Here is a 13,268-nt window from a genome sequence, read left to right as displayed (position 1 = left end):
TTTAACATAAGAAGGTGTATTGGTGGGCTATTCCATATGAAATCGATCAGTAAAAAACCTCGCATTTTTTATACTCTAATTTTTTCCCTATTTATACAAGGTGCTGAGGAGAGTGCATTTGCAAAAATATACTATCGAAAGTCAAACGGTTTTCGCATTGTTGAGCGACAAATTTAGCGTATTTTAGAAAAGCAAGCCTCTTTCAGCGCTCAAAACTCTGGAACCATTTACTGTAGAACATTGAACGAGAGCTCATTTTGAAGCTGACATTTGGTAGGTTGTGATAAGAAGTAATCCTTATTTTTATTGTGTACAGAGAGACAGATAATCTGATATTACTTACTTTTGGGCTTTTTGATCCTTTGTAAAAATGTAAAAAAAAAATATTGAGGAAAAACCTTGCATTATTAAAAGGGGTTCGGCATTGTTTGCTTAGTGGTATGGCAATAAGTTTCGAGGGTATTAAATAAATTATTTTCACACACCTGGACTTGAACGGCGCAGTACCGCAGGCACTGGCCGAGAGCTGAAGATAAGCGAGCATTGGACGTCATTTTACTCCTGTGTTTATGAAAACTTGTGATAAAGCTAGCCCAGCTATGCGCTACTAAACGAAACATCACGTGTTTGTTCCCTGGCCTTGCTTATCTGGGCTAGCTCCCGTCTCACATTCAGCTGGTTAGTTCACGCTCGTACTATTTATTTTCTTTATTTGATATTTTCAATACTTTCTTATCAACATACCATCAGTAAAAAATATGTGTTTATTTGTATTTTCAATGCGAAATCTAACTATATATTTTTAAAATATTTTTTCCTACGCAAAGGCGTCTTAATGAGGAAAAATTTAAATTTCTTCATTTCCATAAAAAGTAAGAAAATCTGTTTATATGTCAATATAAACTTTAATTTCTCAGCATCAAAATAAACCATGATTTTGATCATTGGGTGAAAGGGTTTCGGAGCTACAACAGTTTAAATTTGCTAATTTTATGAAAATACGATAAATTTAAATATTTTTAATTTAAACACTATGAAGTTCTGATGCCTCAATCTTTACACAAAGCATTGTATCACAGTTCTCTACATACAAAAAAAGTTTCATTATATTTAGAAATTGTAAGGTCAATTTTCTCTATATTTCAGTCGATTTGAGATGGACTAGCTCTGGTAGTATGTGAATAGCAAAGTAATGTCTGAAAATAAGCTAACATCGCCTTATGAAAATTCTATCAATGTTGCGTAAGTGACCACAGAAATTGAGGTGACTTTGGGCTCTCTGCACCTAGGTTTTGAAGTTTAAATTCACTTTTTTTATAATTGAAGAGTTTAAGCGACAAAGGTTGTAAGAGTCATTTTTGTCATCATTTAAATGATTGTCAAACAAGTTGTATGTGTGGTGGATCCCAATACAAAAGTCATATGTTGAAATTAGAAGTGGAAATTGCCCCTAGTTAATGTATGCAATCACAGGTTTCACCATTAATATATGATTTGGATGGAGAAAAAAATCAGTCCTGAAATTTTTGTTGTGGGTACTTACAACCTTTCTTGTTTACGCTCTTCAAAAGTAGGATTTTGTTTTTAAATGTGAGCTGCCAGGCACTCTTTTCATGTAAGAAATAAAGTTAATATGAATTGACAATAGAAATGCATGTATTTTGCATTCCTCGTTATGTTAAATTTCCTCCTGACATGCCAATTCGCTGTCCATTTTTTCTGTATATAACTTTCGTCTTGGCCAATTGATATAAAATTTCTGTATTCATTACAGATAACTTAATTTTATTTAGAAAATGTACAGATATTTCAACTATCTACTGAAAGTTGAAATAAATTCTATTTATTTACTTATTTATTCATTCGTTCGTTCATTCACTCATTCCATCTAGTGGAATTAATACCACCAGGCCTTCCCTAACACACCACCAAAAATACGAATGGAGATATATTTTTACAAAGGGGTTAAACGCCAAAAACAAGTTTCTGAGATGATATTATTATTATTATTATTATTATTATTATTATTATTATTATTATTATTATTATTATTATTTAAAAATACTGTCAAATGTATGTTGAGATATCTTCGACGCAAACTTTTGGCCGACCAATAAATCACTTACATTTGAGCTACGACTGAGCCAATTTAGTATGATATTCTCATATTGCTGTACCTCCTTTAGATTAAATAAAATGAAATTTGAAATTTGGAACTTAGCCCCTTTGGAAAGCTAGGTTTTCAAATACAGAGAAAAATTAATGCAGGGAGAAGAACTAAATAACAAAAATTATAAAAGTACAAATACGAATACAAATACAAAAAGACAAATTCAGAAAGAAGTGATAAAAATTATAAGTAGAGAAATAAAGTTATAGTAGCTACAAATTAAATGTTCGTTTCATTAATTCTGGATAAATTCAGGTGCATTCTTGAATAAATACAGGATGGAAGTGAAATAATCATGCAGATTAAAAGGGACGATAGAGTACACTTAAATGAATAGAAAATCAGTATTACGTTTCGTGATTAAATGCACGGTTAACTAGAAAATTAAATTGGAAATTTCAGCAGTCTTACAACATCGCCGCTAACACACCCCTCTTTCTCCTCTAATACAGATGTAAGAGGTCGACGAGCTCAGGTCGATTTTCTACGCGAACTTTCCTCTCTGTCTACGACATTACAATCTGCCCGAGTCTTTCTGTCACTTGAAATGAGTGGTTTTTTAAATTAAATTTACATGAAAACCGTCAATGGTGTTGAAATACTGCAGAGGGATGTATGATTACTAGATTTTCTATCAATATGGTCAAAAATCATGATCCTACTCGCAATAGTTTCAGAATAAATGGATGTTAAACGTTACAAAAATCTGAGAAAACTATGAACTTTCCACCAATTTGGTATTGCACTTTTTGCTACATACAACATGAGCTATCGCTCTGAAAATCTGCAGGGTTATTTCACTTCCACGCTGTATAATTAGCACTACAGAATTGGATCTGTTCGTCCTAAAGCTATATGAACAATAAATACAAAAATATATACGTTTTATTTTCAGAGTTCGGTTACTGGAGAATGTGAAGTTCAGTATGTAATATCACCCCTTCCAGAAATCACTATTCTACAACACCCAGAACTGGCTCCTTTGAGGGAAGTTCGTGAGAGTGTTTTTAATATCAATAAAATCCAGAACTTTTCCAATTGCAATAAACGACGTGCAGTGCATTTTGGTTTCATTGGAATTGAAAACTTTGAACCAGGCAACAATAAAATGGGGCAATTCATGGCTGTGAGTATATCTGAATGTAACATAAAGTGTTTGAAATCATCTTCGAATGAAATCGTTTGCTTAAAATATTGTCATGTTTATTTTCTGTAATGAAAATAATACTACAATGACCGTGTCTTGCTTTACAGCGCACATCTATGAGCCGTGTGATCATCTCAGGAACCTTGAACAACTTCACCATTCAATCGACTGTCATAACGAACAAAGTCCTAGTGAGTCCCGAAATGTACAATAACCAGAAAGGGTTGATTTTCAGTCGTGTAAACGTCACTCTACAAAATATTCGCTCACAGAAAATTATTGTACCACCTCTCAATGCCTTGGATGTTGGGGATCTTGTGTATAGATACAACGATCCTTTCGGGAATGAAAATATTTGGCATCACAAATATAAGGACAAAATTGACAGAAACATCGGGAAAAGCAGGCAAAAGGACAAGAATACTTTGAAAATGTCTCGGCTAGTTCAGCAACTTGATAATTTTAGGAATGCTTCTTCCAGTGATGAAAATTATACTCATGAATTTCATGAGAATACTAATGGGAATCATAGTTCGTTGAAAGAAAATGGTCATTCTTCTCGGAACCTGCACCAAACGGAGCTGACTGGAAATATCGCCAATAGCACAAGAGAAGGATTCATTCAAATTCCGGTTTCAAGCGGGGAATCTCTAAATATTCCTCTTCTGCCATTTTTTGCAGGAAATGAAGGATATTCTGTTATTGCGCCTGGGGGTATTGACCCTGTCAAGACTGTTTATAAGCTTGCAATCCAAATTGCAACTGATATTCTGGATCCCCAAACATTTCCAGAACATAATACTCTTGCAAGGTTCATATTACTGACAAGACTTATTCGTACGTTTAATCAGAACCTTCTTCTGGAGTCCACCAGAAGACTGTACACTAAGGAAGCTGCTTCCAGCGCCCAACAAAAACGAATTTTTAGCATCAAGGTTGCAGCTTGGTAAGAAATATTTAAGTATTTGAATTAACATATATTTTCAAATATTGATTCTTTTATGCAATCTGAATTACTTTTGACCCAGTAAGATCACAACTGATTTGTTCCAGTTTTTCACTATAGATCGAATATTTCATGTCAAATGTAGGAAGGTCTTCCGTGACGCTGTTGCTGAAGCTGGAACTGGACCAGCCCTCCTTACTATTAGGGACTGGATTCAAACGGAAAAAATTGAAAATGAATCGGCTGCAGAAGTAGTCGGTGCTCTGTCTCGCACAGCTCTCGCTCCTTCAGCTGAATATTTAGGAGCCTTTTTTGTAAGTATATTCTCTAACTCGTATGTCATCCGTAGAATTCTTATTCAAATGCACATAGTTAAATCAATTTCATCGGCGTCTCAATGACTCTGGATAGCCGACGTACTTTAAGATGGTTTCTATTTAAGGAGTTATCAACCACATATATTCACTACCACTTTGCTCACCAACTAATCTCCCAAACTATTAAGTACTCACATAATTTTGCTTGGGCTTGCTACTATTCGAAGTACGCAGGAGGCATTTACGTAAGCATAAGCTTAGTGGAAGGCACCAGTAAGGCGGCGTGACGCAAGAGTTAGTTCCTTTTTTAGACTTGAGAGAATGTGTTGTCTGTGTCAGCTGTTTGCGACATGGTTCTAATATGTATTACCGAACAAAGAATTTTCATTTCTTGTATCATTCTGAAAAAAAAAATAATAAAAAACAAATTACCTGAGCAATGTCGTAGGGAATTTCATGGACTTTTTCTGGGGTTGATCCACCTAACAGAACAGTTAATAAAATATTAAAGAATTTCAAAACTACGAGATCAGTATTAGAAAAGAAATCAATGCGAAAACATCACAAAACAATGCAGAGAAGAAACAGCGAACATTTCGAAAGTAGAGCTGCAAAAAGTGAATCAAAATATGTTTAGGTCATAGCAAATGGGGAACACTTTCAACATTGCCATTGAAAAGGTAAGGAATTATTTTTACGAGTAAAAATTTCCAAATCTGTCCGTTGTACTGTTTAACTTGCGTGTTCTTCACAATCACTCAGCGGGCCGCGTGTAGGCAGATGTTCAATGCCGCAAGTATTAAACTTTCACGAGCGGGCCCTAGCAAAATAAATTCACTGTATTATATATGCCGTTCAGAGCAGAAATGGTGTAAGTCAAAAATGGGCAATGAGGGTTAAAGTAGGCCTAATCATTCTGAAATATACAGCTGAAAGTAGCAATTAATATTCAATTTATTTAAATTGTTAGTAGTCAGTGGATAGCACGAAGGACATATTAATTGCTACTTTGCATTGTATTTTACAGAATTTTTACTTTAAACCTCATTACCCAATTTTGACTTACACCACTTCTGCTCTGAACGGCTCATATTTAGGAAAGAGCGGAAAGAAGTACTTCGGTGCTGCGACCATACAATTTATTTTGCATGGTATCTTTATTTTATTTTATTGGGTTATTTTACGACGCTCTATCAACATCTGAGGTTATTTAGCGTCTGAATGAAATGAAGGTGATAATGCCGGTGAAATGAGTCTAGGGTCCAGCACCGAAAGTTACCCAGCATTTGCTCGTATTGGGTTGAGGGAAAACCCCTAAAAAAAACTCAACCAGGTAACTTGCCCCTACCGGGATTCGAACCCAAGCCACCTGGTTTCCCGGTCAGTTGCGCTGATCGTTACTCCACAGGTGTGGACTGCATGGTATCTCACTTGTTTGAAAAAGACTGCTTGATAAAGTTGAGACGTTGCGTCAAGCAGTTTTACTATGGCTGATTACAGCCACAATGCAATTTGGGAAGATAAATTTAATATCGAGCGTGGAGTCTTTTCGTGCCACTACTGCATGATCATGAATGCTGGATGTTTTCAGCATCCCCAATATCAAAGAAGTGGACTTGGACATGTCATCTCTGTCCGTATCTCAATGACAGCGATTTCTCCTGGACAGTTGGTCGGATTTTATTCATGTTCAGTATATGTGATTCAATTTGTCCCCGAATCATGCAAATTAAATATATTAGTTTTAATAAGTAATAATAGGTATTCTTTCTTTATCAAAGCACATACTGATACTCCAGAGGATGCCCTTAAATATGTTATGACGTATAATAAATTGACAATTGAGACGGATCACTTTGTACTTATATTTTGAAAAGAGAAATTAATAATTATATACAAAATTATTTCTACTTATCGTAGGGATTTTTTTTAGGTTTTCAATGCCCATAACTACACAACAGAGCAGGTATATCAGAGAGCAAGAAGCTCCTTTATAAGAATTTCTTGTTCCAAGTAATGTTTTGAATTCTTTATGTAAATTTATTAATAATGTATTTCATAAAATATAATGTCGCGATGGAATTAATCAGTAACTTATTGGAATGATAAATAATCCTAATATAGTGCTAATTCAATTTAATGATAAATTGTAGTAGAAGAGAACCCATTGTACAAGGGTTTACAACCACTTGTTCACACAATGTTATTGTTACGCGTATTTGAACCAGTTGAACAAGGTCTTACAGATTTAGATTTAATAAGAATAGGGTTCAATGCACCACCAATACAAAAGGTGGATAACAATTATGAAACACTTCTCGTAGTTTTGCTATTATAAATTCCGTGAAGAATTTCTATGTAAAAAAGTTACATGGAGTGAAAAAAAAAATATTTTGAACATGTTTTAAACAATTGCGTTCTTCATTTATAAAGAATGTTCTAATGAGTCTGTTTTTAAATCGCACCATGTACTCGTTATTCGAGGATTATTCAGATCTCAAACTATTATTTTGAAAAAAAAAAATGCCTCAACTGTATGACGCAAATATATGTGTAAATAACAAAGATAAATGATTCAGTATATCAATTTATCACTATGGAGAATAAGGAGGCCAAGAATTAAATAATACTTACTTACTTACTGGTTTTTAAGGAACCCGGAGGTTCATTGCCGCCCTCACATAAGCCCGCCATTGGTCCCTATCCTAAGCAAGATTAATCCATTCTCTATCATCATATCCTACCTCCCTCAAATCCATTTTAATATTATCTTCCCATCTACGTCTCGGCCTCCCTAAAGGTCTTTTTCCCTCCGGCCTCCCAACTAACACTCTATATGCATTTCTGGATTCACCCATACGTGCTACATGCCCAGTCCATCTCAAACGTCTGGATTTAATGTTCCTAATTATGTCAGGTGAAGAATACAATGCGTGCAATTCTGTGTTGTGTAATTAAATAATAATAGACAAAGTTAATTAATAATACATTATGCAACGAGCCTATAAGGATAGTAATTAAGAAGCGAGTATGGATGTTTATGAAACGAGCGCAAGCGAGTTTCATAATTTTCATACTCGCTTCTTAATTACCATTATAGGCGAGTTTCATACGACTTTTTATGCTCGACCATATTTCTAACTTGAAATTATTCACATGTGTACATTTATTTGTATCTGACAAGATCGGAAGTGACCTTGTTCTAGGTCGTGAATTGTGAGATGTGCGCAGACGCGAAAGTATTGATTTTTTCCTAGGAACAATATTGTCATTGTAATCCCGTTAAACTTGGTATAGGCTAATCTTGATTATTGAATTCGACATTGAAAAACGAGATGACAAATTGAATTTATTTGAATATTATTTACAATTAACGCTAATTATTATAGTAACAGAACATAACCTTCTGCAACAGTATTGGATTTCCAGCCTCCGTGACTTTTCGCTAATCCTCTTTCGATTGCATATCCGAGAATAATCGATACTTGCGGTTTTATTACGGTACAAAGCTGACTTGTTATTGGCTGAACACCTGTAAGCTGAGTTGTCATTGGCTGAAAACACCTGTACCTTAATGAGTAGGTGTACTTTAATGACATGCATTAAAGGACTGCTACCAGGTGTATAATTACTACATTTCGGCATGGTCGAGCATAAACAATAAATAACAATTATTTTATGCTTTCATGTGGTTAATCATGGCGAATCTTACAGAACGAGAACGAATTGAAATGCTGATAATAATCGCCGATGTTGGTAGGAAGGGGATTCCAAACGTGCTTAGCCGAAGTTGGATTGTACTGATTCCTGCAGATAAAATACATTACGTTCAGTTCTCCGCTTGCAGTAGAGGAACAATGATATTGTTTGACACATTTTGAGAACAGAGCAGAAATTACGACCCTCGTTAAAGTAATGGTACTTCATTTGTTTACTTCTGTCATACATTATTGAATATTTTAGCTCAAATATCGATGAAAGAGTAATGGAACGGAGAAAAATTCTCTCCGGCGTCGGGATTTGAACCCGGGTTTTCAGCTCTACGTACTGATGCTTTATCCACTAAGCCACACCGGATACAACTCCGACGCCGGTTAGAATCGTCTCAAATTAAGCTCCAACTCTTGGGTTCCCTCTAGTGGCCGCCCTCTGCACTACGTCATAGATGTCTATGAACGCAGGACCGAAGTCCACACATGTGCACGTCGGATCCCGGCCAACTAGTCACTCATATCGAGTGCACCTCAGCACATGTGTGGACTTCGGTCCTGCGTTCATAGACATCTATGACGTAGTGCAGAGGGCGGCCACTAGAGGGAACCCAAGAGTTGGAGCTTAATCTGAGACGATTCTAACCGGCGTCGGAGTTGTATCCGGTGTGGCTTAGTGGATAAAGCATCAGCACGTAGAGCTGATAACCCGGGTTCAAATCCCGACGCCGGAGAGAATTTTTCTCCGTTCCATTACTCTTTCATCGTATGATGACGCAGAATATCTGCATGGAAATATCATATGTACTTCGGTACATTAAAATAATATATATCAAATATCGAGTTTAAAATAAATGTTTCACGTCTGGGGATGAAATATTCTTGAAGATACACAAAAAAATTTATTCCCGTAATAGAACTTCGAGTTACAGAACAAATGCTACTTGCCAATAATGTACGATGCCGCTAGGGAAATTACAATTACTGGTACCTCGAGATATAGAAAATTTGAAATAAAAGAAATTCGACGTTATTACTGCCAAGGATCCTGATATATAAAACATGAGTGTGACATATTTTTGTATTGATAATTTTGAACCTTCACATAATGAACTCTCCTGCTGTTTAGGACCAACGAAATGGAATACAACTTTTACAGTCGATAGAGAAGACTTGGACGATTATGAGAATTAAGCTGTTCCTTCACCCAGCACCTCAATCACTTGTTTTGATTCGAAATACCTTCAACCCCTTCAGTTGCAGTTCCAGAACCTGCATGGTTCTGTGTATGGTTCCAATCAAAATTATATCCAAAATATTATACTTTATTTTGTTGTTACTCTTAAAGTTTGAAGGGTGAAACTTTGAAGACTGGTTTTCTTTTTATTTTATTGATTTTTTAACACAGGTTTAAATAGATTATCAAAAATAAAACCTGAAGCATCATTACAAGAATCGTTAAAAAAAATAGTACTATATTACTTAACGTAATTTTATGTCATGTATGTCGAACTTCTTACCTGTGAAAAGAGTTGAATGTATTTTAATAAAAGGTAGCTTGTGCTGTGTTATTTATACTTTCTTTCATTTCAGGATTTGGTTAAAGATAACAAGACTCTGGAACAAAGTCAACTACACGAAGCTGCAGTTCTTTCTTTCACTCGCCTACTTCGCCTCGTTGCTGTTGACGACGAGCATAGTCACCAACATTATCCGACCTATGTCTTTGGCAACATGGTTCCAAAAGACTTCCCTCAACTTCGTCAGATATACATTCCATATTTTGGAAATTTGCTGAAAGATTCAGCGCGTCAGCGCAATAGCACAAAAATAGCGTTGTTCATCAGAGCACTTGGGGAGATTGCTCATCCCGATATCCTTCCATATTTTGAACCATACCTAGAGAAACAAGACGATGTTACGGAATATCAGAGAATTCTCACAGTAATTTTGATGAGAGGGGTGTTGAGACTGTATCCGGAAATAGTTAGGCCACTAGTACTGAAGATATACGAAAACACCGGTGAATCTTACCGGCTGAGATGCCCAGCCGCCCATCTATTGTTACTATCAAACCCTCCTGTGGAAGTTCTTCAGAGAATGGCAGAATTAACCAACCTTGACACAGATGTACAAGTCATTTCTTTTGTGCAGTCAGCACTAAGAGATGCTGCTCAACTTAAAGGGCCATTCACTCTTAAGCTGTAAGTAATATTGCCCTATCAAATAATATATTCAGATTTGCATGTTGATGGGATTGCAGTAAACAAGCATTAAATGTTATAAAATATGATAAAAATGTCTCATTTCGCCAAAATATCATATCATCTATTCCATTGATGATGCATAACCGCGCAATACATACAGCTTCGTTAAATATGTTGTTTAAATATTTTCGTTTCCTTCGATACTGGCAAATACATTCTTTTGCTCTGCAACAGAAAAGTTTTGTTAGGAAGTTTTTGGTTCTTAAGCAGTTATTTTCTTTCCAGGGCAAGGAATGCAAAGGCAGCAGTCAACCTTCTGAACCCTGTGAATTTGGACGCTACTTTCTCCAGGGCCTTTCTCGAAAGCCGCATGGTTAAGGATCACGACATGGGCTATATGGATTACGCTGGTTATACCGGAAGTACGGACAGTCCTGTCCCTAACGCATTCTTCTTGAAAATGGTTCGTATCATAGGCGGCAGCTTGAACGATCATATAAAAGTAAGTACCACAGAGAAATTAAGAGAATGTGTTATCTATCCTATTGCATTTTAGACAGTTTTCGTAATTTTTTGCATACTCAAAACTAGGCCTACAAAATTATCAATCTAGAACTGGTGGAAAATGAAAATGCTAAACGGCATATGTATTGAAGTTATTTTGCATTTATAGATAATGCGAAATATCTCGAACTCTACTGGTAAATTAAAATAGTGTTACTTACATTTCTAATTAAATTTATAAACGAAGTAAGCATTTAAACATTTTATTTTTTTTTTTGTACATTTTCCTTTACTAAAAATGCTACTCTTCCTACAAAGGTTGTAGTAGATGATTTTTTAATGTTCTCGAATATGTGCCTAATACAGTAACATTTTTTGCTATTAAGAATACCTTTTGATCTCATGTTATATATCCCCTTATCTCCTCACCACCCTTGACTATCAACCGTTCTTCGTCAGAAGAAGCTGACAGATTATCGCAACAGTATAGAAAACAAAGTATAATTCATTCACAACTCGTAAAGTAAATTGTACTGTATATTATATATTTTGAGTTTTTAAACACTGTAATATTAAATTCAGGTTCAGTTCAAATACTCTCTTTTCTTTTCTCAGCCTTTTTTTTTTCTTTCTGGCACGTTCGGATTATCCGGAATTTCGGATTAGGATAGTTCGGAATAGCGGGGTTTTTTGTATTTGCGATAATTATATCTGGATTAAATGGAACGGAAATAGCAAGTTTTATTTCTGAGAGACAGTCTGATAGGCGTGCGTCAGACATAATTTCAAAAAATTTGGGAAGGGTAGTGATTTTTCAAAATGCCATTTAAATTTACACAAATGTTAATAATTCATACATTTCTCAACCAAATTAGCTGGCACTATGATAACTATACCAATTTTCAGTCTATAGTTTGGATAGTTTAGAAAATTGAAGATCCACCTCAGTTTATCCTTAAAGAATTAGTGGTTACTAGTTGTAAACCTCCCTCTGTTATGCCCAGTAAAAGGCAAACTTGCACTAAAACACTTTTTCACGTTCCAATACTATCAATAATAATAATAATAATAATAATAATAATAATAATAATAATAATAATAATAATAATTTTCTTTCGTGATCAGGCTGGAGCATTGCTTTCCAGTGTTCGAGAGACTCTTAATTTGTTGGGAAAGAAACTAAAATTGGATGATGGAGATCACCCTACATTTAACGAAATGAATGTGGAAGATCTGCTCAACATCATTCCTGATCGTGAGGAGCAAGTAGAAGGCAACTTCCTGTATAAGTTGATGGGCACTGACAGATTCTTCACATTCGACAACAATACGCTAGACAAAATTCCAGAAAGTAAGTACCTGTACATAGTAGCTTTTCGAAAATTTCTGGATTAACTTTTATTTTATTGCATTTATGAAAATAACTAATAGATGTGTGAGCTTATTTTCAAAATACACCGTGCACACCAGAGGTCTGCATCGGACGTTTTCGCTCGAGCGCCAAGTAGTTCATAGCATAATCCGATAGATAGCGCACATGCATGATGGGTAAAATTGTCGCGAGCGATAAATCCTCGAACGGTATAAGCCGAGCGTTAGACATTCGTTTTTGTTACAGTGATGAACTGTGTAGTAACCTCATAGATGTTTATCATTTCAAAACTTTGCAGTGTTTAATTAACCTCTCCATAGTACAACTACAAATCTTCATTTAAAATGTAATATAAATGTTGTAGGTAATTGTTGTTTTTTTTTTTCCCCAAACAGGAGTGATTTTGTTTTTGCCACATCTGTTAGATGTTATTGAATGTAAATGTAATTATTATAAATGAAGAACACAATCACTATAATGCAAGAACCGTATCACGTTTTCTACTAATAATAATAATATCTAATAATTAGTGTATCAATCTCTTTCATCTGTAACAGTTGTGCAGTATGATTATTCGTTTTATTATATTTTCTGTGACGTTATCTCAGTACTAATATTGTTATTAATCTACTGCTATATGCATAATATTTTGTAAAACGTTTCTACATTGTCGCAGTATATAGGCGGAACATTATGTATGGACCTATCGTATTATACTGGGTGTTCAGTTCAAAATGTGTCATGGCTCGCTGTATGTCGTCACGTGGCTATCCGATGAGCCTAGAGAATTCAATCTTCCTACACTTCCGCAAAGGCGTATTACCTAACTGCGAGAGAAGTTGCCTAGCAAGTACGGCGTTCATTCTGAAGATTACTTACCGATACGTACGGTAAC

At 35.3% G+C, this 13,268-nt stretch overlaps 1 protein-coding gene across 1 annotated transcript in view; it reads left to right on the top strand.

Moving 5' to 3' along the window:
• LOC138707536 (vitellogenin-1-like) overlaps positions 1-13,268 on the top strand; it is a 62,241-nt gene that overhangs the window by 11,984 nt on the left and 36,989 nt on the right. Inside the window, exons 6-11 of the mRNA XM_069837079.1 lie at positions 3,066-3,296; positions 3,425-4,263; positions 4,409-4,577; positions 9,884-10,494; positions 10,783-10,999; positions 12,127-12,352. Of these exons, the coding sequence (XP_069693180.1) occupies positions 3,066-3,296; positions 3,425-4,263; positions 4,409-4,577; positions 9,884-10,494; positions 10,783-10,999; positions 12,127-12,352 (2,293 nt within the window). The remainder of the gene's footprint in view (positions 1-3,065; positions 3,297-3,424; positions 4,264-4,408; positions 4,578-9,883; positions 10,495-10,782; positions 11,000-12,126; positions 12,353-13,268) is intronic.

This window comes from Periplaneta americana, chromosome 10 (genome assembly GCF_040183065.1).
Source record: "Periplaneta americana isolate PAMFEO1 chromosome 10, P.americana_PAMFEO1_priV1, whole genome shotgun sequence".
Lineage (NCBI taxonomy): Eukaryota > Metazoa > Arthropoda > Insecta > Blattodea > Blattidae > Periplaneta > Periplaneta americana.
Note: the sequence above shows the minus strand (reverse complement) of the source record. Positions and strands in the feature narration are given on the sequence as shown.